Source organism: Pteronotus mesoamericanus, unplaced genomic scaffold (assembly GCF_021234165.1).
Source record: "Pteronotus mesoamericanus isolate MK-2021 breed Mesoamerican mustached bat unplaced genomic scaffold, CSHL_Meso_final contig_68, whole genome shotgun sequence".
In the NCBI taxonomy this organism is placed as follows: domain Eukaryota; kingdom Metazoa; phylum Chordata; class Mammalia; order Chiroptera; family Mormoopidae; genus Pteronotus; species Pteronotus mesoamericanus.
The window spans coordinates 1,381,527-1,408,590 of NW_026555234.1; the positions used below are offsets into that span (position 1 = coordinate 1,381,527).

Here is a 27,064-nt window from a genome sequence, read left to right on the forward strand (position 1 = left end):
ACCTTTTCATGGGCCTGTTGACCATTCTTGTTTATTCTGTGGTAAAATGTCTATTCAGATATTTTGCTCATTTTTAATTTGGGTTATCTGTCTTGTGAAGTTGAAAGAGTTCTTTATGTATTCTGGATACAAGTCCTTAACCAGATATAAAATTTGCAAGTATTTTCTCACAGTCTGTGGCTTGCTTTTTTATTTTCTGAATAGCCTTTTTAGAAGTACAAAAGATTTCCATTTTAATGAAGTCCAATTTATAAATTTTCCCCTTTATTGACCACACTTTGGCTGTCATAGCTAAGAAATCTTTGTCAAACCCAACAGCATGAAGATTTTGTCCGATGTTTTCTTCTAAGAGTTTTACAGTTTTAACTCTTACCTTTAGGTTTAAAATCTATCTTGAGCCCTGGCTGGTGAGCTTGAGCTCAGTGGATTGAACGCCAGCCTGCCAACCAAAAGGCCATCAGTTCGATTCCCAGCCAGAGCACAGGCCTGAGTTGCGGGCCAGGCCTCACGCTGGGGATGTGCAAGAGGCAACCAATCAATGTTTCTCTCGCACATCAGTGTTTCTCTGTTTCTCCTTCCCTTTCTCTTTCTCTAAAAAATTAATAAATAAAATCTTAAAAAAAATAAAGTCTATCTTGAGTTAATTTTTAGTATAGTGTGGGTGGGTGAAAAGTCTATATCCCGGCAGTGTTTGTTCAGAATATTGTCATTTCCTCGTTGACTTTCCTTGGTACCTTTCTCAAAAACCAATTGGCTATAAATGGGAGGGTTCATTTATGAACTCTCCTTTCTGTTCCATTCCTCTGTCTGTCCTGACAATAACACATTGTTTGATTATTGTAGCTTTGTAGTAAGTTTTGGAATTGAAAGTGTGAAGCTTCTAACTTTGGTCATTTTAAAGATGATTGTGGCTATTCTGGGTCCTTGGTTAGCATTTCCATATAAATGTTAAGATCAGCATGTCATTTTCCAAAAAGAAAATTTTTTGCCTGCTAAGGTTTGCATTGAATCCACAGATCAGTTTGGGAATAATGAACATCTTACCCATACTGAATCTTCTGATCTATGAACACTGATATCTTCCATTTATTTAGGTGTTCTTCAGCTTCTCTCAGCAACATTTTATAATTTTCAGTGTATAAGTCTCGTCCTTTTTTGTTAAATTTATTCTTACATGTTTTATTCTATTTCAAATTCAGTTATTTTCTTAATTTCCTTTTGTGTTGTTTATTGCTAGTATACAGAAACACCGTCTATTTCAGCATAGTGACCTGTGTTCTCACCGAACTCTGTCATTAGAGGTTTTGGTGTGAGTTCCCTAGGATTTCTACGCGGACAGACAGGCGCCCTGTGCATGAAGACAGCAGCAGGCTCACGTGTTTAGTTTTCTTTCCCAGCTGAGACCCTGCTGCTTCTCCTGGTGCTTCAGAGGGGGAACTGTGGCCGGATAGACAGACTCAGTTTTGATGCCCGGGCCGCACACTCAGCCCTGAAAGTCTTCAGTGAAACCTGCGTCTCTGCAGCATGGTCTGTTTTATACTGCCATTGGGTGAACGTTGCCTGTAGACTCCTTGACCTTCCATGTGACGCCTGGAGCCTTGGACAGCATGAAGGACTTACCACTTGATCACAGATAACACAGCGTGGATGTTATCTGCCGTTCTTGCCGTTGCTCAGAGCACAGAGGCTTCGGGTTATTTCTGCGGACTGCTGATGGGTCATGGTATTGACTTCTAAATAACTGAATTTTTTGCTGTCGCTTCTTCCTTTGCAGAGACTTAAAGCCTGAGAACATCCTCCTCGATGATCACGGTGAGCGCGCCTCTCTGGCCTGACGCACGGACTTCGATATGAGGGACTTGAGCCCAGAAAGTCAATGTGGACCGAGCCGGTTAATGCAGAATAGAAACAACAGCAGAAAGAAACGAGTGCACGGTCTTTTAAAAATAGAACATGGATGGCATTGTCCCTCCGCAGTGTTCAGACAAGCGGCAATTGGCAACTGAGCCCGGAAGCCCACCAAGGTGGACCCCGAGCGGGAACACCTGCCGCTCTGCCCTGCCTTGCTGTGGGCCCGCACTGCGCTGTCTCCCCCACGCCGCGTCTCCACGTCCTCCTATGCAGGGGCCCGCCTCCCCGCCGTCCCCTCTGCAGGGCGCGCGTCCTGGGCTGTGGTGCAGTGGCCGCCGGGGCTCTCCTACGTGGCTGTGCGGACCCTGGGGCCAGTGGAAAGGCTCTCGGTCCGCAGCACGGCGCCTGCTCAGGCTCCGTTCCCTGGGTGACAGCTGCACCAGGGAGGGCAGGCCCCTAGGTGCTGTATTTTTTTTAAACATTTTATTTTTATTTATTGTTAGAGAGAGGGGAAAGGAGGGGGAAGAGAGGCAGGGAAAGATCGATGTGAGAGAGAAACATTGAAACGTGAGAGAAGCATCAATCAGCTGCCTCTCGCATGCACCCCGACTGGAGACCTGGCCTGCAACCCAGGCATGTGCCCTGACTGGGAATTGAACCAGTGACCTTTCACTTTGTGGGACGATGCTCAACCCACCGAGCCACATCAGTCAGGGCATAGCTGCTGTACTAACAAGTGACCACAGAAGCCCTTTGGAAGCGGTTTTTGAGGCGATGTTTTGGCTGTGAGAAGCGTGACCGTCTAGCGGAGGGCGTGAGGGAAGGCAGCCAGGGGCCCCGACAGGAGGGGCCGCGTTGGCGGCAAGAACCTGCAGGCAGACACGGGGCTCGGCCCGGGCCCTGGCCCCTGTGCACCCGCCGAGCGCTGTCCTGCTTGGTGTCCTGTCTGTGTGTGAAGTGGCCCCATGAGCAAGGGAAAGAAGTGCCATGTGTAGGAGGCGACAGGTGCTGGTATCCGAAGTACAGCTGGGCCTCGGCGTTTGCAGCTGATCGGTTTCCGGACGCCTGATGAGCACTGAGCGATGACGTGGTTTCTCTTGCGGGTGGTGGTGTGACTCCTGCAAGTCTAGCAAGTGTGATGAGTCCTGAGCAAGTGCTGGGCGCTGAGACATTTTTTTCTTGTCCAAAGGAGACAAGTGCTGGGCTTGATGAGCTCAGCCCACGGGCACCGGTGCGGGTGGGAACAGCGCAGCGCAGCGGGGCAGGCGCTTGCCACCGGGCAGATCTGCTTTTAGGTATTTTTGCCTGTCATTCAGTTTCTGCCACCAAACAGAAAGCAGTGTTTCTGGGCCACTTTCCTGTGTCGCTGTCCTTTACTGACGGGCTCACCTTCCAATAACAAGAGAAAAGAATGACAAAACTTTGTTTGCTTTTCTTGATTTAAGGAGACTTTTAATCTTTTATTCCTTTTTTCCTGCTGTTTTAATTTTTAAAAATACACTCCAGTTTCTATGACTTAAAAAAAAAAAAAAGCAGTTGACTTTGGGATTTTTCCTCTCATGCAATGGAGGTCTCTAAGAACTGCTTCCCCCAGCAAGCCACAGAGGACAGAGCGACACAGTTCTCCGTGAATGTGTCTTCCCTGTCCTCCCAGACAGCCTACGGGGGTCCTGTTCATGGAGCAGAACTTAGCACTGCGGCCGTGGCGTTCGCCAAGAAAAGCTGGCTACTCCGCGCGGTGAGGCGCTTCCCCCGTGACCCTCCTAAGTGTCCCTGCGCCCTTTTGCAAATATATAAATTACAGAGGACTCAGCTTATGAAATTCATCCAGTGGTAGTGATAATAAAGAAAACTATATTATGCTTATATTTTCTATAGAAGAGGTCTCCGTTTTATGAAATAGTGATAGTCCTAAAAAGTAGGACGAACAGTGAGTTCTTGTAAAAACTAGTAGCATTTTTTTAAAAGATTGTATTTGTTTTCTTTTAGAGAGAGGAGAAGAAGGGCAGAAAGAGAGGGAGAGAAACAGCAATGTGTGAGAGAAACATTTATTGGTTGCCTCTTGCATGCCGCCAGCTGGGGACCTTGCCCACAGCCCAGACCTGTGCCCTGACTGGGAATTGAACCAGTGACCTTTTGGTTCACAGGCCAACACTCAGCCCACTGAGCCACACCAGCCAAGGCAAAACCAGTAGCATTTTATTGACAATGATTTTAAAGAAAATCCTATACATCTTCTTTTCTCTATATGTGTGTCAAAGTAAGGATACCATTTCCTAACATAAATACAATACTGTTATTACATCCAAAAGTATTTAACAGTTCCTTAGTATCACCCATAGGCTTCAAGTCTTAACCGTATCATGAATGTGGAGTTGCGTATTGACTATTCAATGAACTACATTGGGTTGATACCTTGTTGCGTCTTATTAACTTTCATAGGCTTCTCCTCCCTGCTTCTTTGGTTATTTGCATGTGAGTCCAGGGGTTATGGGCAGAATTGTATTCCTGAAAAATGTATGTGCTGAAGCCCTAACCCGGCACCTTGGAATGTGACTTGTATTTGGTGATGGGGTCTTTAAAGATACAATTAAGGTAGAATGTGGTCATTGGGACTGGCCCCGATGCCGTGTGACTGGTGTCCTGTGGGGAGGCATTAGGCAGGACACAGACCCACAGAGAGGGAACATGATGTGAGCGCACAGAGAGAAGGTTCTCATCTACACGGCAAGGAGAGAGGCCACCCTTGGTCTTAGACTTCCAGCCCCAGGACTGCGAGGAAGTAGCTTCTGCTGTTTAAGTCCCCGGTTGGGGTGCTGAGTTCTGGCGGCTCTGTCAGGCTGCACACAGACGCTCGTGCAGTTGATTTCCGTGCTGTGGACTTGGCTGGATGTAGTGTGGTCCCTGAGAGCCAGAGGTTGGGCCTGGGGGCTGGGACAGGTCCCGGTTGGATTGTGGGTAAGTAGACATCATGTATACTTCCTGCTGTAGTGCATCAGGAGGCAGGTGATGGCTGAGTGTCTCTTAAAAATTTTTTTTAGCCCTGGCTGGTGTGGCTCAGTGGATTGAGCACCTGCCTGCGACCCAAAGGGTCACCGGTTCAGTTCCCAGTCAGGGCACAGGCTGGGTTGCAGGCCAGGTCCCCAGCAGGGGGTGCGCGAGAGGCAACTGCACCTTGACTTTTCTTTCCCTCTCTTTCTCCCTCCCTCCCCCTCTCTCTAAAAAAATAAATGAAATCTTAAGAAAAAAAAATAATTTCTTTTTAATCCTCACCCAAGGGATATGTTTATTGAGTTCAGAGAGAGAGAGAGAGAGAGAGAGAGAGAGAGAGAAACACCAATGTGAGAGAGAAACATTGATCGGCTGCCTCCCATAGGTGTCCTGACCTGGGATGGAACCGGTACCCTTTCGGTGTATGGGACGACGCTCCAACCCACTGAGCTGCCCGGCCTGGGCAGGGGCCTCTGTTCTCTTGGTGTTCAGGCTGACCCGTGGTGTGGTCAGACTGGTCGGTCCATTATTCAGTTCCCACCGGCCTTTCACTTAATAGCCTAATATTCAGTGTCGTGAGCTGTCACTCCACTGGGGTTGTGTCAGGATGATGTGTTAATTTCGTCCTTCCTTTTGGCTTGCTTGTTGGGACTCACCTATAAAAAGAACTGTGCTTCATTAACATTTGTTTTCTTGTTCCTCAGGAAACTCAGGCGGAACACTTGAGCATGACCTCCTTTTGTTTTCACTTTCACTTTGCAGAGCGCTGTGTGTGTTCTCTGTCATTCTCCAAGACGACCAAGAAGTGTTTGTTTTTTTCTGTTTTGCTATCATTGTGAACTGGTGGATTTTAACACTTTGATGTGTTTTAGTCCATTGAAACCATTCTTTTTGATGTTCCTATTGTCCCGCCTTTGGCCAGTGGTGTCCAGCAGACTTTAAGACCTCCCTTGTTTGCTGCTACGGTAACATTGCAGGATTGTCTTGCGCACGTGCTGAGACCTGGAGTCAACTGTTTCCCCAAAGGGCCCCGGCCCCCTGGGTGGGAAGCGGCACCGTGAGCCCATGTGGGCACTGAGGAGCCCACTGCTGCTGTGTTGGTCGGTCTTCCTAGGCCTTTTCAGTGGACAAGGAAGATGTGCTTTGTTTCTTCTTTTCTAAGAATATATCATGGGTTCATATTGATATTCCCAATTTTTATTTAACGTCTTTATTTCGCGTTTGTGCTTTTCTCCTGATGCTGAAAGTATTAGTTCCTAATGACATTAACATACAAGGCTTTTCTCCATTTTGCTTTTAAAATGTGTGACAGAGATCACTCTCCCCCACCAAGGGGAGGTCTCCCAGGTCCGTGGCCCGGCTGCCTGGGACAGAGTCATAGAAGCAGGGCACTGGGTGGGAGGACGGGCTCACGTAGAGTTCCCCCAAATTCCTCCTGGGGGTGCTGTGCAGGTTTGCACCCCCCCCCCCCCCCCCGGCAGGGCCCCATCCGCCTGGTTCCCCGCATCCCGCCCACAGACCACGTTCTCACATTTGGAGTTTCTGCCAGTTTGTCAGTAGGTTTACCGTTCACTTCTCAGTGTAAAAAATCACTTTTTTAAAAGAAGAATGAGACAAAGGAACTTAAAATTTCACAACATTGTGCTCTACTTAAAATACATACAACTGTGATGTTGAGGGAATTCTGTATGAAGGGGGGACACTGACATGTGCTAGTAAGTGGCAGACCTCGGACTCCACCCCAGGCCGTGTGGCCACAGCATCCGTACTGGCCCTTCCACTCTGCAGCCGCGGGGGTGGGTGGGTGTGCGCATGGCTTGCCAGGTCGGAGACGCAGTGCAGCCGGAGCCCAAGGTCTGCCTCCCGCCTGGAGCATCGCGCACGCTGGCCTGAAACTGCGTCAGTGCCTTGGAGGGCGGCCAGCTTTGCCGGTGGCTGAAAGGCCTCCTGGTGAGCAGCCAGGCACGACTGATTTCCTGCCGTTAGTGGGACTCAACGCACTGGATAGCTTTTGAGTAAATGCAGGAAAGTTATATGTAGTTTTAGATTCCAGTATTTCTGAGTGTGGATCGCTCTAATCTCCATCCATGCTTTTAGATGTTTTTTCCCATTTTGTATTGTTGTTCAGGCGTCAGCGTGTCCCCCGGTGATTTGTGTCATGTATTTGAACACACGCAGGACACATCCGGATTTCCGACCTTGGTTTAGCCTTGGAGATCCCAGAAGGGGAGACGGTCCGAGGGAGAGTTGGAACGATCGGCTACATGGGTAAGTGGGAGACCCCTTCCGTGGCCCTTGTGCTGCCTGTTCAGGTGCCCAGTCCCCAGAACACAGAGAAATTCAAACGCGGATGCCCTGGAGCCGTCGCTGCCCGAGGCACAGGTGTGGCGTTCGGCACCCCGCCCTGCCTGGCCACCTGGGCTCGTCCCGAGCCCCCTGCCCGCCCCTCCCCTAGCGGGGGCCGAGGCCCGGGGGCGTCTCGCAGCCGTGAAGGCCGGGTTGGGGCCGGGCAGCCCTTCTCGCTCAGCCGCTGCCGCCCCCAGAGTGCTGGCCTCACAGGCCCCTCCTGAAATCGCATCCCCTGGTTATTCCAGAGCCTTGGGTCGGCTCCAGAGGTGACCTCACAGCGCTGCCTGGGACGCTTGCCTGACCCCAGGGTGCCCCTGCAGAGTCCTGCCGCAGTCCCCATAGCCCGCTGTTTCTGCTGTCACCAGCCACTGCGGTCCTGACTGCATTAGGGACAGAGACCGTTCACTTCCCGAGGCACCGGGGCTGTGGAGCTGTGTGCGTGGAGGGGGCCCCCTCCCTCCAGTTACTCTGTGGGGATCCATCTCATGCTCGTGGGGGGTACGCAGTTTCTAGTGACAACTTTACTGAAGTAGAGCTCACATCCTATAAGGCTCGCCGTCGGAAGTGCACTGTGCTGTGGACTCCAGTACCTTCACAGCAGCGCGCCGCCGCCGCCAGCATCTCATGTCAGAATGTTCTCATCACTGCAAACGAGAACCCGCATGCCCACCAACAGTCACTCCCTTTTTGTCACCTCCCGCCCCCAGCCCTGCAGCCACTAATCTACTTTCTATCTCTGTGCACTGGGCGAGTCTGCCCATTTCACAGAAATGCAGCTGGTCGGCCTTTTGTGTCTGGCTCTTTCGCTTAACGTTGTTTCTAGGTTCATCCATGTTATCACAAACATTAAAACTATAGTGTGTTATTTGGAACTGATTACAAGAAAATTGAAAACTAAAGTAACTTACATTTCCTGTATTTGTTATATAGCTCCGGAAGTTATCGATAATGAAAACTATACATTCAGTCCCGACTGGTGGGGATTTGGCTGTCTGATCTATGAAATGATTCAGGGACATTCTCCATTCAAGAAACACAAGGAGCGCGTGCGGCGGGAGGAGGTGGAGCGGCGTGTGAGGAGGGACACCGAGGAGTACTCGGAGAAGTTCTCGGAGGACGCCAAGTCCATCTGCAGGATGGTGGGTTAGCTGGGCTGGCGGCGCTGGCCATCTCAGGGGCCGGGAGGGGCTGCCAAAGGTCCTGCCTGGCGCTTCCTGGCTCGAACGCCTATGGGCTTCCTCTCGAGGCAGATGGGGCAGTAGGGACTGGCCTGGACGCCATCAGGAGAAGGACGTAACTGGGCTTCTCATGAAACAGAGCAAAGCTGAGTCAAGCATGTGGCTGGTTTGCCTTCCCAGGGACGCTGCTGAGGGGCGGTGGCGCTGAGGCCCTGTCCTCAGAGCCTCCCCATGCCGCGGACCAGTGTCGCATGAAACTGAACTACAGCCGAATCTTCAGTGCACTTTGGAACAGTGAGGTTTTTCTCTCGCCCATCTTCTCCCTTTAGTAGCTGCTAGGGACTGTCATGCGTCACCCTGACTCAGTTTTCTGCCGTGTGCCTGCCTCTTTCCTCGATGTGCCAGGCCCGGCCCGGCAAGGCTGTGTGTCACGGGGGGTGACGACCCTTGTGAGGCGTAGTCAGGTTCGCCCCCATGTGCCCCCAGGCCAGGCAGGCCCTTTCCGTTCACTCCGTACCCACGCATGCCCAGACACGAAGTGGGTGGAAGGAGCTCTCCTTGTCACTTTAGCAGATACTTAGGTGCTCTGAGCACAGTTTTTCATTCATTTCCATTCGCGAGGGTTTATGAACATCACCTGTGGGACTGTCTCAGGCCCGGGGCATCCAGCAGTGAGTAGAGCAGTTGAGAACCCGTCCCCCGGGGTTTGTTCTACTGCAGGGGTGGTGGGGACGGGCAGAGAGGGGTGCAGACCACCAGGCCCTGAGAGGGAAGGAGGGAGGGGGGCCCAGGGGCCCTGGGAAGCCCTCGCAGGTTTCCAAGGGTGGGGGATGTGCTGGGAAGAGACTGCAAGGACTGATGGAGGGAGACCAGCCAGGGCTTTGAAGACTTTCCGGTGGGGGTGGCAGTCAGACCTGGGTGAGAAGTCAGGTCCCAGCTGAGTAGGGAGGTGGCGCTGCAGGGTTTCCTACCAGGAGTCCAGGCTGTGCAGGGAGGGGAGAAGTGCGAGGCAGAGTGGGAGAGGTGGGTGGTGGGGAAGTCACTGCCACGGGGCAGTGCTTGTGCGGTGGGAGCTCATGAGTGGTCTCTGTGGCTTCTGTCTTCAGAGGTCATCAGCCTCGTGAGAGTGTGGGGAGCTGTCGGAGGGGTGGGCTGAGGGGGTGAAGGGAGCTGAAGGCGGTCCTGGGAGCATCAAAGGCCCGTGGGGATTTAAGTGAAGGGGGAGGTCAGTGGCCTCGATTGTGTCATGCTCCTGGCCCTGGAGCCATAGCTTGTTGGAGCCACAGTTCCTCCTTGCCAGAGCTGAAACACTGGGGAACAAGCAGGGGGGCAGCTGTTTGAAATGGCAGCGTGGGCTTGATGGTCTGGGAGAGTTGGCGTGTGACCTAGGGAGGAAGTGGCGAGGGCAGGACACAGGACTAGGTCACTAGGGAGGGGCATGTTGGAGTCCCTGGCAGGCACACCACCTGTTACTGAAGTGCATCAGTAACTCATGTGAGTTGATAGTGGCCGCACAGGAATGATTTCAGGTTCCCTCTCCTTTTGTTTCCGTCACCGTGATGATGGTGCGTGTCAGCGGCCTGCCCCTGAGCAGTGGGATGGGGCCTCTCTTCCAGCTCACTCTGACAGTGTTTGGAGTTGACAGTGTTCAGTCAGCTCCTCCTTGTTTAATAACATTCTGCCCAAGCCGCTGTTCCTGCACATCACTAGTGTGTTGTGCTGCACACTTGCTACACTCTGACAGGGCCGCAGGGACCTAACCCATGAATTAGAAGTAGAGCCTGCCCCTAAGGAGCTCGCGGGTTTGGGGCGCGTCTAAAACAAACAGAAATAACTACAGTAAAAACAGGTAAGCTGGAACAATGTGCGCTGGCCTTCACCTGGGACTTTGATTTATATTCAGAAAAGCGGTGGGTGCTGGCGCTGAGTGTGGCCACAGCAAGCTTTTCTGGGAGGGCCCAGATGGTCAGTATTATTTAGGCCTCATGGAGCTCTCTGCCTCTGCAGTGCATAACCGGCAGTGACAGCTGAGCCCTGGGCCCGCTGTGCGCTCAGCAACATGTGTCCAGTTGGGCGGTGGGGGATGCGACCCTGGCTGCAGCTCCCAGCCCCGGCCTTTGCTGTATTTCCAAGCACCAGGTCTTTCCTGTGCTGCTCTGAGCACAGCCAAATCTTATTGATTATAACTGTGGAGGCAGGCCTCTGTGAATTTGTGACGTTAGTAATTTCATATATATCAAAGGTGTTTCAAATTTATCAAAGGTATTCCTAATACCTTTGAATGAGGTACTTTCTATAAATTTTTAGAATATACAATTTCTAGAACTGGGTTTGCTAAATGTTTGCCTGGCTGAGACCCTAGTGATCTACTTAATGAAGAGATTAAAATGGTTTCTAGGTATAAATGTAACTTAGCATTAAAGTGGTACCTCTGAAGTGCTCAATGGTTTCTATTTCTTTTTAAAAATTCTCATTTTTTATGATTAATTTTTTTTAACTTAAGGATTTACTTAGCCAACTATTTATTGATAAAGGAATCTTTAGTTTCAATTTCCTTTTGAAGTATCACATAAATTAGTAAAATCTGAATTCATGAAACTTGGTCAATACTTTGAAATTGGAGTGACTCTATTTTTGTTTTTTAAAAAGATTTTATTTTTAGAGAAGGGAAGGGAGGGAGAAAGGGAGAGAAACATCGATCGTATGTGCCCCAACCAGAGACCAAACCCGCAAACCCAGGCACGTGCGGGAATCAAACCAGTGACCTTTCCCTTTGTGGGATGAAGTCCAGCCCCGAGTTGTCCTGGTCAGGGTGTGGAGTGGCTCTGTTTTGATGGGGGTGCTCTTTGCCACCCAACTCTTTGGTCATTGTTACGGAGGTTTTCTGCATTTTTTGGTCCCAAGAGCTTTTTGACTCCATCTCTGCTTCTTACAGTTACTCACCAAGAATCCCAAGCAGCGCCTGGGCTGCAAGGGTGACGGAGCAGCTGGAGTGAAAGAGCACCCTGTGTTCAAGGACATTGACTTCAAGAGGCTGGAGGCACACATGGTAGAGCCCCCGTTCCGCCCGGATGTAGGTACCGTGCGGCCAAGGGTCCCAGGGAAGGGCGGGCCTCACACCTGCAGCTCCACATTGCCTGGCACAGCCAGCTGGGGGTGCCTCTGCCTGGGTCCCCTTGCATCTGGCTCCTCCTCCTCCCCCACCTCACATGCTGCCCCAGACCTGTCCTCACAGGCCTTCCCGGCAGCCCTCTGGCTTCGGGCCTGGTGTCCCCGGGGGCTGTCGCTGCTGATGGAACTAAGCCTGTGTCACTGCCCTTCTCAGACACTGCACAACTCTTCAGCAAGCCATGGAAGAAAAAGTACCAGTCTTTTTTTTTTTTTTTTTTTTTTTTGCGGTTTTATAACTTTATTTGACAATCAGCAGTTAGTTCTCATCCACGTTAACTGTAGATTTTCAAATGTGGTGACAGGTACATAGGTGACCAGCATATAGAGCTTGTTCAGTGGATCTTCATCCTGTTTTCTGGACAGTCACACCCAGATATGGTGTGGGACATTCCTTCTTTCTTTGGCCCAGGCAGCTTTGCTGCCCCTGGCGTCCAAGAGCACTCCTGGGGTCCTGTCTCCTTCAGGGCCGGTTTCCAGATGTCTTTGAGCACCCGAGGGACACACATCTTGAAAGCCACTCATGGATGTGCTTGTGGATGTTGGTGTATTTTCTGGTCGCTGCCCTGTTGATGGCAGAATAGCCCTTCTTTTCTCCCCACCTTTCCTTGTGGGAGCCATTAGGCCAGGCCCAAGTTGGAAAGCCAGTGTCCCTTTCTGAAGTCAGTGCTGGCATGCTTGCTTCCCCACCGGTATCTCAGAGGTCCTGTCCACACTGAGGACCCTGGCACGGTCACCTGAGCGTATGGGGGGCACAGCTGGGCGCTTGGCCCTGGACCTGGCACCTGTCAGCGCTGGGGCAGAGCACCGGCAGGAACGGGCGGCACAACAGTCTGGGTTCTGTGCCAATGGCCGGCCGCAGGCATGCTCCAGACGCGGGCATGAGGTGGTCGTGCAGAGTGTGAGGGGAGTAGGTGTGCCGTTCACACTTGTAGTGGCTCAGGTCAGGACCTAGCTTAGATCCGTGCATTCTACATGAGCAACTTCTTCCCCGAACCAGTGCCGTGGTGCATGCTGATGACATGGCCGTAGTGCTGGTATGGGGAGAACGCCGTGGCCAGGGCCCTGCTGAGGGGGAGCTGGCTTCAGCTCGTGCAGACCCAGTGAAACAGTTGCAGGAGGAGCAGACCACCAGATGGGGATGTTAGGTGGGACTGCTGGTCCCAAGAGGTTTCTCTCCACCAGGCCCTGGGGCTGCCTGGGGTCTCAGGTAGGGCTGGCCGACCGAGATGGTCTTTTCTGAGGGGAGGGGTGATGGCGGCGTGGTGCTGAGACATGCAGACAGGTTCTGGGCAGTTCTGGGGGTCCTCCTGAATTTAACCAGAGGACCTATGGGGGCCAGGTGACCGCAGAGTCTGACGGTAGCATGTCAGGTACTTCCATTTGAGTCGGGGGGCAGCATGGGTTTTGGGCCTTGGGCTGGGGCCCAGTCCTTGCCAGCCTTCCCCTGGACTGTCTCCCTACGTTGTGGTGACAGCTGCTTTCAGAGAAGTTCCAGCTAGGGGCATTGGGAACATGACTCCATTGGCTGTCCCACTCACTGTGCTGTGCGTTCTCAGAGCTGCAGGGTGCCCTTTGTGCGAGCTGGGCCTGGTGCCTCCATGGCCGGCCATGCTGCCTAGTCCCCAGGGGCGCGGGCGGCCACACTGACACGCTCTGCTTGCTTCCTGACCCCTGAGAACAGCAGCGCCAGGCCCTGTCCTAGAGGAGGGCCTGCCTCTGCTGGCTGAAGAGCTTAGATGAGCTCTTGACGGGGACTGGAGAACAGGGCCTGCCATTGTTCGCTCAGACTAGGTGAGCGCTCAAAGTTGGATGTGGAGACCAAGGGTCAGAGGCGGGGTGAGGGTCCAGGGTCAAGGGCTGCCATCCTCCCCCTCCGTGTTCACACAAGAGTGCCCAGCTGTCTGCAACCTATCGTTCACTTCAGGAAAGGGACGCATAGGGTCTTTGGAGGTGTGCGGGTAAGAGCTGGCTGGTTGGTGTCCCTGGGTCTGTGGCCCTGAACATGTCTGGGGAAGGGGTTGGAAGTGCTTCAAATAAGGGGCTCAGCCAGAACTGGGACCGGAGGAGGTGTTCAGGCCTCGACTCCCTGTGCACTGTGTCCTTAGTGGTTAAGGAAACCGAGTGGCCCAGTGACCTCACGGCCAGCGCCTCCTTGTTCTCGGTGTGCAGCCGCATGCGGTTTATTGTAAGGACATCAAGGACATCGAGCAGTTCTCTACGGTGAAAGGCGTCTACCTGGACACCTCCGACAAGACCTTCTACAGCCAGTTTGTTACTGGGTGTGTCTCCATCCCCTGGCAGAACGAGGTACTGCCCCGGTCAGTGTGGCCGGTTCATACTACTTCTGGTGACGAGAAAAAAAATGACGGGAGTGTGCATATGTGTTTTAGAGTTCCCTATTAAAGCTATCTTCTCAGCTTTTTTATATATACACAGTCGTGTATATAAGATCAAGACAGAACCTGTCAACCAGATGCCAAGTGAAAGAAAGGCTTCTTTTCTAGATTCCTCAGGAGGAGGATAACGGTAAAAAATTAGTGTGTTGAGAGGCAAAATTATTCACGGCAGCTGACCCTGGTCCTCTCAGAGGAAGTAGACTGAAGGTGGCCATTGGGTCTGACAGGGGCTTCTGGCCCTGAGTCTGGCTTCCTAGGCGGTGCCATTGGGGAGGGGAAGCCACCTTACCTGCCCAGGAAGAGGTCAGGAGGCAGGGCGCACAGAGATGGAGGACGGGGCTGGGGCAGTGCTGGGCGGGAGATGGCTGACCTCGGCATCTCCCCCACTTCTGATCCCGCCCCTCTGTGGATGCAGATGATCGAATCTGAATGTTTTAAGGACATCAACGAAAGTGAAAATGAAATTGAGTCATCAGATCAAGACAGAACCTGTCAACCAGATGCCAAGCGAAAGAAGGGCTTCTTTTCTAGATTCCTCAGGAGGAGAATAACGGTAAAATATTTTATCATGGTTTGGGGTTTTTAGATATGATGCGTTAAAAAAATATTTCACCAAAAGTTTCTTTTTTTTCAATGCCTCTTATATAAGACACTTCACATAGTTGAAAGAGCCAACTACTGTGTATGGTGCTATTTAAGCCCAGCTAGAAAAACCTTCACAGTGACGCTGCTGTGAAGACTGTCCAAGAAGAAAGGCTTAGCAACGTTCAAAAGCAGATTCCTCCATCAATGACAGAGCGTTTTAAGCTAGACCCAGAGATCAGTAACTTACAGAACCACCATCAAAGAATACATATTATTTCAATTTCTACATGTTCTGATTCTCATTCACCCACATTCACATGGAAAGCTGCTTGTCTTTTGAAAATGGAATTATGGTTTGGGGAAACTTTCTGTAGTAGCATTAAATTTAGCAACTTTTTTCCAAGTGAAGTTTTCTCATTGGACTAGTGGATTATCCTGCTTCATACCTGTTTGTTCTTGAGGGGTTTTTTCAGAGGTTGTCCACTCACATTCTGCATGAAAAACAAGCCTTACATGGTTAAATCTCAGACTGCATTGACCACGACTGCATTCCCTCTGAGAACTGGGTTAGGCGTGGGCTAACCCAGGCGCTCTGCGGGACAGCCTGTCTCAGTGCGGTCAGTCCTGTGTGGAAACCTCCTCTCTCCGCTCCATGCCCACGCTTGGAGCCTGTCTGGGAAACCAGGGCTGATGGGTGTGTCCTGCTGGTTGAAGCTGTTCCTCCTTCCCCTGGAGTACGCAGCCTGCGTGGGTAGGTGGGAGTGCGAGGAGAGAGCTATACAAGGGGATTTCTCTGTGAATTGAGTGCCCTCCAGGTTGTGAAATAAAGAAAACATGGGAGGGCTTTGCCTGCCTTAGAGTTAGCACCCCCAAGCTTTCCCCATTGTCACGTACACTCGAGGAAAGTTAAGGCAGCTTGCTCTGGGGAAGCCACTGATGGCGTGTGCTGTGTGTTGCAGGGCTGCATTCATTAACCCTGGAGCCAGCGAGGAGGAGGAGCTACCTGCAGGACTGCGACGCTCACTGCGCAGAGCCTGGCCCCAAAGCCCAGGAGCTTGTGGCTCAGTATCCATCCTTTCTGTGAATTGCAATAAACAGGTGTGGTACATCTTAAAACGTGCCTATGAGTTGGCAGATTGTTCTACATTAATAGCCGAACTGTGTTTTCACTAGAGCTGGATTGAAGAAAAAAACACTCAAAAAACCACTCACTGTGATGATATCTAGAAACCCCTAGATGTGGACACCTTGCAGCGGTGCTTGAGCTTCATAGGTACCCACGGAGAGGGGAGGAGTGGGCTCAAGCATCAGCCCAGCAGTGTCTGGAGCCAAGAGCCTGTTCCTCTCACACCCTGACATGGACAGTGGAGCTACAGAGAGCCAACGACAGAGAAAATCATAAAAGCAGCCAGAAGGGTAACACCCCCATTATAGTCAAAGGAGCAACAACTGACTTGTCAACAGCAAGAAAAGCAGAAGACAGTGATGCCCAAATCTTCAGAGTGCTGGCAGGGATCATCAGCCAACCTTGAATTCTATACCCAACCAAAAGTTCATTAACAATGAATGCAAAATAACGACCTTTTCAGATAAATTGAAACTGAGGGATTTCAGCAATAGAAGGTCCACTGTAAGAGAAATTCTAAAGGGTGTTTTCTAGGCAGAAGAAAATGATCCCAGGTAGAAGATCACACAAGCAGGAAGTAATGAAGAGGAATAAAATTGGCAAATATGGGGGTCAATATAAATAAATGTTGACTGCTGAAAGCGACAATTACTACGTCTATGTCTTTTGCAACATGTGTGCCCATGTGTGTGCGCCTGACGGGTAGGGTACCACCAGAGTGCCCTCAGGGGCTGCCGGCCTGCTCACCTGTCCCTCCTGGCTCTGCTTCATCTTCCCTTCTTTCTCTGGCCCAGGCCTTACCTGCACAGACTCCCGCCTCGTCTTGCATTCGTGCAGATGCCACCGCCCAGCTGGAGTGCACCCCATTTGTGTGTGCACTCACAAATGGGGGGGGGGTGTCAGGCTGCTTTAAATATCTGCCTTTCCTCCTGGGCATGGTCACTCACGAGGGTGTTGTAAGGCTTTTATTTTTAGCTCCCCACCAAAAACCTATTTTGCTTTTCCCCCCTGAAGATTGGAAAATTACAGAAAGCACACAGATTAAGATATAAAATCACCTAATAGCCCTGCCCACAGAGCGTCGGTCACTGTTATAAACCTGATGACCAGGTCTCTTCTCTGTGTGTGTGTTGTTTTCCTTTGTTTAGAAAGAGGCAGGATCATGCTGCACGTAGTAGTGCAACCTGCTAATGCATTGGAAACCATTTCCCGTGTTGTGAATGTGCTTCTAAAAATGACCATCCAGCATTTATGTTATTTCCATTTTTTGGTGCTAAATGCTGCTGTAAGGAGTGGCCACCCTCACAGATACATGACTGTTTTCCTAGAATAAGTGACTAGAAGTGTCTTTGCGATTAGGGGACTGGGCCCGTTGTTCAGTCTTTGGGGACACTACATGGTGCCAGGTTGCCTGCCCAGCATGTCAGTTACTCTTTGCTTGTTTTTGGACTATGCCAAGCTTTTTCTGAACTTAAAAAAATCTGCCTTCTTGACAGGCCCTTTCTGTAAGGCTTTCTTGTAAGATTTCTCGTCAGGATCACAGAAAGCTCTGGGCAGGTGACTCTGCCATGGCTGAAGCAGCCACAATCTGTTGAGGCGACAGAGGCCTCAGCGACCCACGGCCTCGCTGGAGCACACAAACAGAATAACGCAAAGCAACAGTGTCCTAAACAAGATAAAAGTGTATTCTCCCGCGATTCCCGCGCTGCGCGCAGTCCGCGCTGGCGACGCTTCGCTGCGCGGCCGGGCCCTCCGCTCCTGGTCTCCGCAAGGCCCGGCCAAGCGCCCGCTGCCTCTCACCTGAGAGCTCCAGCGCGGAAACCTGCGGCGCCGCGGCGAGGCGGCGGCGGGCTCGGCTCCTCGCGGGCGCTGGGCCGCGGCGCACTGCTGGCCACGGCGGCCTCTCGAACGTGGCCACTGGCTTCGCCATCCACCGCGTGCAGGCCCAGAAGGAAATGGAGCCGGCGAGGTGCGAGCCTCGGCCGCCCGCGCCCTAGTCCCGGGAACGCCATCTCGCCTCAGGCTGGCGCGAAGCGAGCCCCCGGGGCAGCCCGCACCGTAGGCGGGGCCAGGGCCTTCCCGGCAGCGGGGAACTGGCCCCGAGGCTGGCGCCCGCGGCCCCGCCGCTGGGGGGCGGCTGTTGCTCCCCTCGCGGAGGGTTCCTGAGGCGGTGCGGGGTTTCTTTCCCCCGGCCGCTGGGGGCAGCTGAGGCTCCGAGAGGGTGGAGCTGTGGCTGGTGGCGCGGGACGGGGCTCTGCCGGGCGCGGGCTCCGGGGGGCTCCTGCTCTAGGCGTTGCCGCCCCCCGCCCCCCGCCCCCGCCGGCTCTCTCCGAGGCCGACCCACCCCCGGCGGCGCGCCGCCTTCTCCACCCGCCTCCCCTCGAGGCGGCGAGGCCCCTGAGCCCGGGCCCTTTCGTGCCGCCCGCCGCGCACCCGGCAACAGTCCTCGTCCTCGGAGGGGACGCCCTGGGGTCGGGCAATCACTGCTGCGGGGGCCGCTCCTCTGGCACAGCCCGGCCTCTGGGCGGCAGGTTTTCACCACCCGTGCCCGCCCAGGACCTCTCCTCCCGGGCTACTGACTCCGGGAGGCGTCGGCCTGCCGGCGCCCGACCCCGCTCTCCTCTCAGGTGCCACGCCCGGGTGCCCTGCTCGCCGGAAGGACCCATCCCGCAGGCCTCCGCCGACTTACCGGGACCAGTGCACGTCTCCGGGCTCCCGGCCGGGAGAGCGCGACTCCTCCCCGGGCGTGCCGGCGACCCCGCCCTCAGCCCGGGCCGGGCCGCGGGCGGGCGGGCAAACCCCGCGGGCCTCCAGCCCAAGCCGAGGATGACCCCAGGCGTCGGCAGGAGCATGACATCGAGGGGGGCCCAACCGGCCCCGCCCCTCAGCCCCTCGCTCTGCTCCGCAACTTCAGAGCTCACGACCCTGCGCCTCAACACCAGGTTGCGCCCTCATCGCCCCACCCCGCCCCTGTCCTGCCCCCACCGTCGCCCCGCCCCTCACCGACAGGACCCGCCCCATTGCCTGGCCTCGGCTAGGTCGCCCTCTCCCCGCCCCTCACCGCCCGGTTCAGCCCTCAGGTCCGTGCCTAGCCTTCATAGCCCCGCCCCTGTCCCGCCCTCGTCACCGCCCCGCCCCTCACAGCCAGCTCCCGCCCTCTTGCCTGGCTTCGCCTTCACCGCCCCGTCCCCGCCCCTCACCGCCCGATTCAGCCCTCACCGCAGGGCCACCCCTTCAGAGCCCCGCCCCCCATGGCCAAGTCTCTCCCTCAGCGCCTCGCCCCGCCCCGCCCCGCCCCGCCCCACCCCGCCCCACTGCTAGATCACGCCCTCAGCGCCTCACTGCGCGCCGCCTCCGTTCTGCTCCCTCCGGATAGTATCCCGCTCTCAGCGCCGCACTCAACCCTCACCGCCATATCCCGCCCCTCAGCGCCGCGCATCCCCGCTGGGGAGGGACGCTTTTACCTCAGTGGCTGCGCCGGCTCTAGAGGCAATTGACGGGCGCGGGGGCGGGCCGGCGCCTCGGTTGGCCACTGGTCGAGGTGCCTTCTCTTGTTATCAATCCCAGCGGCCAGGCCTGGCCCCGCCCCGGCGGCGGAGCGTCGCGGGACGCAGGGCCGCGGGGGCTGCCGGGACGGGTTCAAGATGGCCGGCCGTTTCGGTCCCCCTCCTGCCCTCGGCCCCAAACCCCATTCATTGCCGCGCTGCTGAGCGGCGCCGCGAGCAGGCCCGAGGGCTCCGGGCGCTGTCCCCGCGGGGCAGGAGACCGCCATGGCGACCCTGGAGAAGCTGATGAAGGCTTTCGAGTCTCTCAAGTCTTTCCAGCAGCAACAGCAACAGCAGCCGCCGCCGTCTCAGCCCCCTCAGCCGCCGCCGCCTCAGCCGCAGCCCCCGCCACCGCCGCCGCCGCCGCCGCCGCCGCCTCCCGGGCCAGCCGTGGCCGAGGAGCCACTGCCCAGACCGTGAGTGCGGGCCCGTTGCAGGTCCCCGCCCCGTGACGGCCCGGAGGAGCGACGCCCCTGCCGACCCGGGCCCCGCGGCGACAGGGCCCCCTGCCCTTCCTGCCGCGGGACGCCGTCCCGGGCCCTGCCCCGGCCCCTCGCGTGGGTCTCCTTCACGCCGCGGGCAGGCACAGCCTCTCCTGACAGCCCCGACTTGGCCCTGGCCCCCGGCCTGTCCCCGCGGGCAAAGTTAGGGAAGGGACTGGCAGCGCTGTGTTTGCAGGAACCCAGGGCTGTGTTGTGAGCGGAGCTTGGCAGCGCCGAGGCGGTGTCCCCGGGCGGCTTCCTCGGGGAGCGGGAGCAGGGCCGAGGGCGCAGGACCTGCTCGGGGAGCCGGGGGTCGGAGCTGGAGTGCGTGCCGGGGATGTGCATGACATCATACCTTCAGGCGGGCGGCGGCGGGGGCGCGCCGGGAGTGCCGCGCGGTCCAGTGGAGATGCTTCGGCGCGGGGCCCTTGCAGCGGCCTGTGCTGGGTGGACGGGGGCTGCGTTCCCACCTTCTCGGGACATTTCAGGTAGTTCGGGGCTGGCCGTGGTAGCGACAGGATTTTAAGTATCCGGAAGAGAGACCCGCTGTCACAGCTGAAGTTTGGTCTGCACGCAGTTGAGTGAGTTATGGTTGCCAAGTTAAGTGGTGACCTATACAGCCGGTTATTACTAACAAGTGAGAAATAATATAATGCACGCGTATTAGGAAAAGAGGACTGAAGCTTGTTGCCAGTTTTGTTTTGTTTGTTTGCTTTTTTGGGGGGGGGATAGTAAGGACACATTGCCGAGGGCGAGGGCGGCTGCGGGTGGGGGAGGACGTCCGTTTAGCCAGCGGCGGCGTCCGCTTGCTGGAACGTGGGTGCCCGCAGACCACGGGCGGCTCCTGCTTCCTTCGTTGCCGACATCCGGGTGCTGCTGGGAGACTGGGGGTCTCTGTTGCCTCTGCCTGGGAGGATTTAGGAAACAGAAAGAAGAGACCACTAAGGGCGCCTTCTAGCAGGACCCACGTCCTTGCCCCTTGAAGTCTGTGTGAGCGTGTTCAGCAGAGACCAGGGAGGGCTGGGCGGCGGTTCGGGCCGCCCCCACTCCCGGTTTTATTTCTGATCTGCAGGTGTGCGGTGTGGGAATTGGTGAGGGCCGGTTTCAAGAAGAGCCCCTTTAAGAAGATCACTCTGTTAAGGCTCACTCTCTTTTTCGTAATGTTTTCTTGTTCTTCATGTTTCTGATAGGGTCCTTGCTGTGTCCTGAGAGTTTAATTAGAAGATGTGGACTTGGGGAGTGGTGTTGGCCGGCGTTAGAGTTTCTATTCCAGACTCTCTGTGGTTCCTCCCCAGGAGGTAGCTGTCCTGCAGGCGCACACTGCGTGGGTCTGTGTAAAGAGGGAAGCTCCTAGGGCTTGGCCGGGAGCAGGACATTCCTGCTGCTCTGGGGTCGCCAGACACTTCTTCCGTCTTAAAATAAATGCACCTTCTGTTTCTCATGCTGATTTGACAGAACCTGCTGAATTTGCTTATCTTCAAAATATGGGTATAAAGAGATTGCCTTCTAACGCTGCTTGACAAAGTAGGTAGATTTTGTTTCATTATGTTTAGGTAATGTATGATTGACTATTTTAAAATTTAATCTTTTTTGTGTAAGTCATACGTCAATATGATGCAAATTCCAAGAGGCAATAATTAAAAATCTCTCTTCCTCCCGAGTGCCTAACTCTGTTCCTAGAGGCAAGCACTCTTTTATATTCTCTCCTTCCAGCTACAGCCTGTATATATAGGAAAATAAACTTTAAGTTATTAAAAAACGAAAGTATTTCAACATAGTAACTTTTAGTTCATAGTCTGACTGCTCAGTCCACTGAGCCACACCAGCCAGGGCTGAACATAGTAACTTTAGAAAGTTCTTAGAGTACTCAGAAATCAACTGCATTAGGCTTAATTATAGTACTTTTAACTAAAATGCATAAAAATGTTTTTATGTATTTTGCTGTTGAGACAGCAGGTACTCCTAAATTTTGAGTAACAAACTCATTGCTTACAAATTTGGTTCTTGGGATTTCTGTTCAAATGTGTCCGGTGAAAAATCCAAAAGATTGGCCAAAAGTGGTTTAGAAAGTATCTATTCTATTTGTTTTATTTTTTTTTACTTTTTTTTCCCCAAATACATTTGTCTCTGCCTCTATTCCATTTTTATGGGTCTTGCTGTCTGCATGTGGAACTGTAGCACCCCAGCCCCACACGGGCGTCACTGGAAGTATCTGAGTGCCTGCTCCTGGTGCGGCATAGAGAATGCAGGGGTCCTGGGGGGATTGGCATGGGGGAGTGCCCACGCCAGGGAGGCAGCTGACGTTTGCCTTTGCATTTTCTCGCTCTCCTTCCAGGTATGGTCCCTGACTTTAATTATTTACTCATCAATAAATATTTACTGACCAGCTAATGTGTGTCAGGCACTATTCTAATAGGTGCAGCGCTATAGTGGTAAACAGATAAAGTTCTCCTCTCATGGAGCTTTCATTGCAGCGAGGGACAAGCTAGTACACAAGAGAGGCTGAAGCAGGCAGTATGCTGGCTAGTGACCCATGAAGTGGGCGCAGCAAAGCAGGGAAGGGGACGCAGCAATGTGCGGACGTTCCAGATAGGGTGTCCACTGCAGTGGTAGCTGGGAGTCAATACCTGAAGTCAGTGAAGTAGCCTGAGGTGTGGAGGCGGGCACCCCAGGAGGGGGCCAGGCCCCAAGAGGCCTGTTGGGGAAAAGCGCGGAAGTCGGTGAGCGTGAGGCTCTCCCTGGCAGGGGAGGCCGGAGACCTGGGAGGCGGGCCACACCCCATCCCTCGGCCCTTCCTCGGAGGCTGAAAAAGCACACTGGCATTTGTTCTAAGTAACAGAGGAAGCCATCAGAGCGTATGGTCTTGGAATAGCAGGACTCGAGTTCCGTTTCACGGAGGACACTGGCTGAGGACGAGGGAAGGGGAGCATGGGCAGGCGCAGGGGAGCGGTCAGGAGCCACTGCAGCGTTCGGGGAGGTGTGGCGGGCTCTGCCGGGATGGCAGCGGGATGGCAGCGGAGGCGGGGAGATGGAGAGGTGACTGAATTTCCAGGGCAGAGCCAGTAGGACCGTCCTGTCCGTTTCTCTGTGTACTGAGCATCACCTAACTTAGTGCATAGGATTCCATTCAACTGCAAAGGACAAACCTTGCTGCAGTAGCTCACAAAGGTAAGAGTTCTTTGTCTTTTTGAGGAAGTGCGACAGCAAGATTAGGGACCCAGACTCTTTCTGACACACACTTGCGTGAAGCCCTTGTCTTCATTCTTCTCCATTTTTTGAGTTGTCTTTTTGTGGTTGAATTGTATCAACAACAGTTTATATTGTCTGTACTAGATCCTTACCACATACATGGTTTGTGAGAATGTTCTCCCTTTCTCTGGGTTTTCTCTTTACTTTTTAAATAGTGTTCTTTAAAGCAAAAACATTTTTAATTTTGATAAAATACAGTTTTCTGTTGTGTCTTTGGTTGCTGTAATTTAGGTCTTATATTTAAGAAACTATTATCTAATTCAGGGTCATGGAGATTTATTACTCCTCTGTTTTCTTGTAAGAATTTTAGACATTTAGTTCTTACCTATCTTGTTAATTTTTATATGTGGTATGAGGTAAGGGTCTAAGTTCATTCTTTTGCGTGTGGCTATTCAGTTGTCCCAGCACCATTTGTTGAAAAGATTGTTCTTTCTAATTGAGTCATTTTGGCACCTTGTTGAAAATGAATAGCCCTTAACTGTGTGGATTTATTTCTGGACTCTCAGTTCCCTTCCATTGGTCTGTATATTTATTCCCCACCGTCCTATATAGTCTTGATTATTGTAGTTTCGTATCATAGTTTCAAATTGTGAATGTGAGTCCTCCAACTTTGTCCTTTCTCAAGATTGTTTTGGCTATTCTTGGGCCTCTTGCATTTCCGTAGAATCGTAAGACTAGATTGTCAGCTCCTGCAAAGCAGCCAGCTGGGGTTCTGGTGGGGGTGGCGCTGAACCTGTAGATCAGTTTGGAGAGCGTTGGCATCTTAGCGGTAATAAGTCTTCCTATCCATGAACATTGGCAAGCGTTTTCTGTAGATGGTCAGATTGTGTGTGTGTGTGTGTGTGTGTGTGTGTGTGTGTAAAATACATGGTTCTGCAGGCATGTCTCCGCTGTGGCTCCTCAGCTCTGCCTTTGTAGAACAGAGGCAGCCAGAGGCAAGGTGTAAGTGACCATGTGTGGCTGTGGGCCAGTAGAATTTCATTAATGAGATTGAAATCTGAATTTTGTGTAATTTTCACATTGTGAGATAGTCTGATTTTTTTCTTTTAGTCTACCACTTGTTTTTATTTTTAAAGACTTTACCTATTTACTTTGAGAGAGAGGGGAAGGGAGGGAGAAAAAGAGCGAGAGAAGCATTGATGTGCAAGAGAAACATCTCGGTTGCCTCTTGCACATCCCCAACTGGGGACACAGTCTGCAACCCACGCATGTGCCCTGACTGTGAATCGAACCGGTGACCCTTCGGCTTGTGGGATGATGCCCAAACCCGTTGAGTCACACCAGCCAGGGCTAGTCAACCATTTAAAAATATAAAAACATTTCTTGGCTCACAGACTAGCCAAAAACAGGCAGGCTGTAGTTTGCTCACCCTAGATTAAATATGATTGTACTATTTTTGGGAAAAATTTATTTTTGGGTTGCGTTTTGTTAACTAGTTTAAAAATTATGGACATTTCTCATGTACATGGTAAAAAACTCTTCAAATAGCAGAGACGATGAAAAGCAAACTCCTCCTTCCAGTCTGTTTTAGTTTCAGTTCCTAAAATAACAATTATTAAATATCTTTTGTCTTCTTGATTTTTTTTCATGCATATTCAACCAGGTAAATGTGGCATGACTGAGCTCACACTGTAACAATGCAGCGCAGGCACCGTTCCGTAGCCGTGCACGCAGGCCGACTCCGGAGGTGCCGTTGCCTTGCTTTCCAGACTGCTGCTGTGAAGGGGGTCCTAGTCTTGTTGCCTCCATTTGTAAAAAAACCCAAAATACAACACCACACCTGTGAAGCGCAGTAAATTGAGGTGCAATAAGAGGAGGCCTGCCTATGTAATTCTTACTAATTGCTCTATAGTATTGTAGCATTTATTTTTAAAAGAGGGCTTTTGGAGATGTAGGCAAAGGTCCTATATTGTCGTGGCTTACAAATGGGCTGCTGACAGACATTCTCCACCTTAATAGCCCCACCCCGTGACCTCCAGTTCCTGCAAGGGAGCCCCCTGGCACACAACCTTGGAATAAGGGACCGACCTTATTCAGACTAGAAGGAAAAATCAGACACAGTAGAAGACACTATTTAATATTGTGTTACATTGAGTCAGCTCTGATTCTAGACTGTCTGTTGGAGACAAGAATGCTGTGGATCCTGCTGCTTGGAGCGACCTAGGGCCAGCAGTTGGGTATCACTCGGGAGCTTAGGAGAAGCGCAGAGCCTCTGCCCAGGCTTGGGCCTGCTGTGTCAGAGGCAGCAGAGACTTAACACACCTTCTAAAACTGCACAGACTAGATACGCACATGATGAGTAAAAGTGAATTTCTTTTGGAAGTCTGAGATCAGCAGGTTGTATCAATGTCAATACTATAGTTTTGCAAAATGTTGCCTTGTGGGAAACTGGGCAAAGTGTACATTGGGTCTCGATTATTTCTTACAATTGTATGTGAATCTGTCATTCTAATTACCCCAATAACAACTTCAGTTGAGGAAAAAGGTCCACCTCTGAGGGACAGGCAGCATGAACGAAAGCTACAGCGTCTGATTCTGGGTCGCTGTAATAATTCTTTTCCTTGCTTTTCACGTGGAACAAGTCAGTCTGACATATCAGTTCATTGATGTAATTCAATTTCACGAGGGAATAAAATAGTTGTTTTTCTGAACTCCCAAGTTCGTTTATTGCACAAAAGAAGACAAGAAGGAGGTAGTTCAAGCCAGGACCATGGAATGTGCAAAAACTGAGCTTGAAGGTGGATGACTAAACAGGTGAGTTCTTAGCAGCGGCCAGAGCTCCCTGGAACTTAAGGACAGTGAGCCAGCACCGAGGCTGGAGCAGCCCGAGGCCCAGTTGGAATGGCCCTGGAACTGGGGTTGGAAGTTGGCTCCCTCATCTGTCTGTGGCGGTCACAAGTGGGTAGACACGCTCGAGCTCTGCCGCGTGGGAAGAGCCCACGCAGGTCCTGACGGCCTAGGGCGTGGGCCCTGATAGCCTGTGGGTGTTTTTCGTTGCTAGTTGCGTTCTTTTGGTTTATCACCTATGAAAAGAGAGGGACAAAGTGCTTTTTAAAACTTGGTGTCTGTCACTTCTGAGGAGATAGGCACTGTGTGGGCCTGACCAGTTCCCCGTTGGGCACAGGACTATCAGTGGGAGCCGTCGGCTTGCTCCTGTCTTTGGCGCTCTGCTGGCTGCTGGGCTGTGCATGTGGAGACCCTGTGTTGTAACGCTTTTAACCACGTGGGCGGTGGGCCTGCGGTGCTCTGCTTTACAGGTGCTGCCTTGATAGGTCCAGAGAGTGTTTTATGTTTCACAAGTCTTATAATGTTGCGCCTTGAGGGGACCCCTTCTTCCCCTACCTGCAGAGGACTCAGTGTGGCCTCCTCTTACTGAATGCAGAGAGACCCCACAGTGTCCTCCAAGCTGCGCTTGGCTGCTGTGGCCCACCGGTCAGGGTTGGCCTGTCCAGACACCTGGCTTTCCCGATGCGGGCCGAGCCGCTTCGGCCCAGCCAGGAGAGTCGGGCTCAGAGAGTGAGGGACTCACCACGAATTGGTAGTTGGGCTCAGAGGCATGGGCGCCCCAGGATGAAGGCTCTGCTGGGGTTCGGACATGGCTGAAAACCCAGGTCATGAATGTTTCTGTTCTGACCGCCACTTAGTCATAAGGTCCACTCAGTGTGGTGCCAGGATGAGAGGCTGCCACGGGGAGGGGCCCCTTCCCGCACAGCCGGCATCTAGATGTGGGAACTCAGGTCATTGAGGGCCTTGGGCAGGTTCTCACTTTGGACACCAAGTACGAATGGATGGATGAGTTAGTTTGCTTCCTGAACTGCCTAGATTTGCCAGTGTTCTTCAACTTTCCTGATGGCTGCCTTAAGCTGGGTGCACTAAGCTGCAGTTAACAAGACTTCGATGTGGTGGTGGAAAGGAGAGGGCACTTTAATTGTTATAGCACTTTCTTTTTTTCTAAACTGAGGTGTAAATTACATATGGCAAAACCTGCCCCTTTTAGTGTGCAGCTCCGTGCACTTTGACAGATGCACGAAGCCATGTAACTGCTGCCACAGTCAGGATCTGGAACAGCCTCCTCACCCTCCAGGCCCCCCACGCGCATGCCCTGCCTCTTTCCGTCCGCCCCTCCCGGCCCCTGGAGACT

The 27,064-nt window shown here is 52.8% G+C and overlaps 2 protein-coding genes across 2 annotated transcripts in view; both read left to right on the plus strand.

Moving 5' to 3' along the window:
- GRK4 (G protein-coupled receptor kinase 4) overlaps window positions 1–15,620 on the plus strand; it is a 38,733-nt gene extending 23,113 nt beyond the window's left edge. The window contains exons 10-16 of the mRNA XM_054581892.1: window positions 1,775–1,812; window positions 7,021–7,110; window positions 8,122–8,330; window positions 11,305–11,442; window positions 13,710–13,847; window positions 14,352–14,489; window positions 15,481–15,620. Of these exons, the coding sequence (XP_054437867.1) occupies window positions 1,775–1,812; window positions 7,021–7,110; window positions 8,122–8,330; window positions 11,305–11,442; window positions 13,710–13,847; window positions 14,352–14,489; window positions 15,481–15,495 (766 nt within the window). The 3' untranslated portion in view covers window positions 15,496–15,620. The remainder of the gene's footprint in view (window positions 1–1,774; window positions 1,813–7,020; window positions 7,111–8,121; window positions 8,331–11,304; window positions 11,443–13,709; window positions 13,848–14,351; window positions 14,490–15,480) is intronic.
- Window positions 15,621–19,283: 3,663 nt separating this feature from the next.
- The window catches only part of HTT (huntingtin), a 100,631-nt gene continuing 92,850 nt past the window's right edge, over window positions 19,284–27,064 (plus strand). The window contains exon 1 of the mRNA XM_054581876.1: window positions 19,284–19,608. Within this exon, the coding sequence (XP_054437851.1) occupies window positions 19,418–19,608 (191 nt within the window). The 5' untranslated portion in view covers window positions 19,284–19,417. The remainder of the gene's footprint in view (window positions 19,609–27,064) is intronic.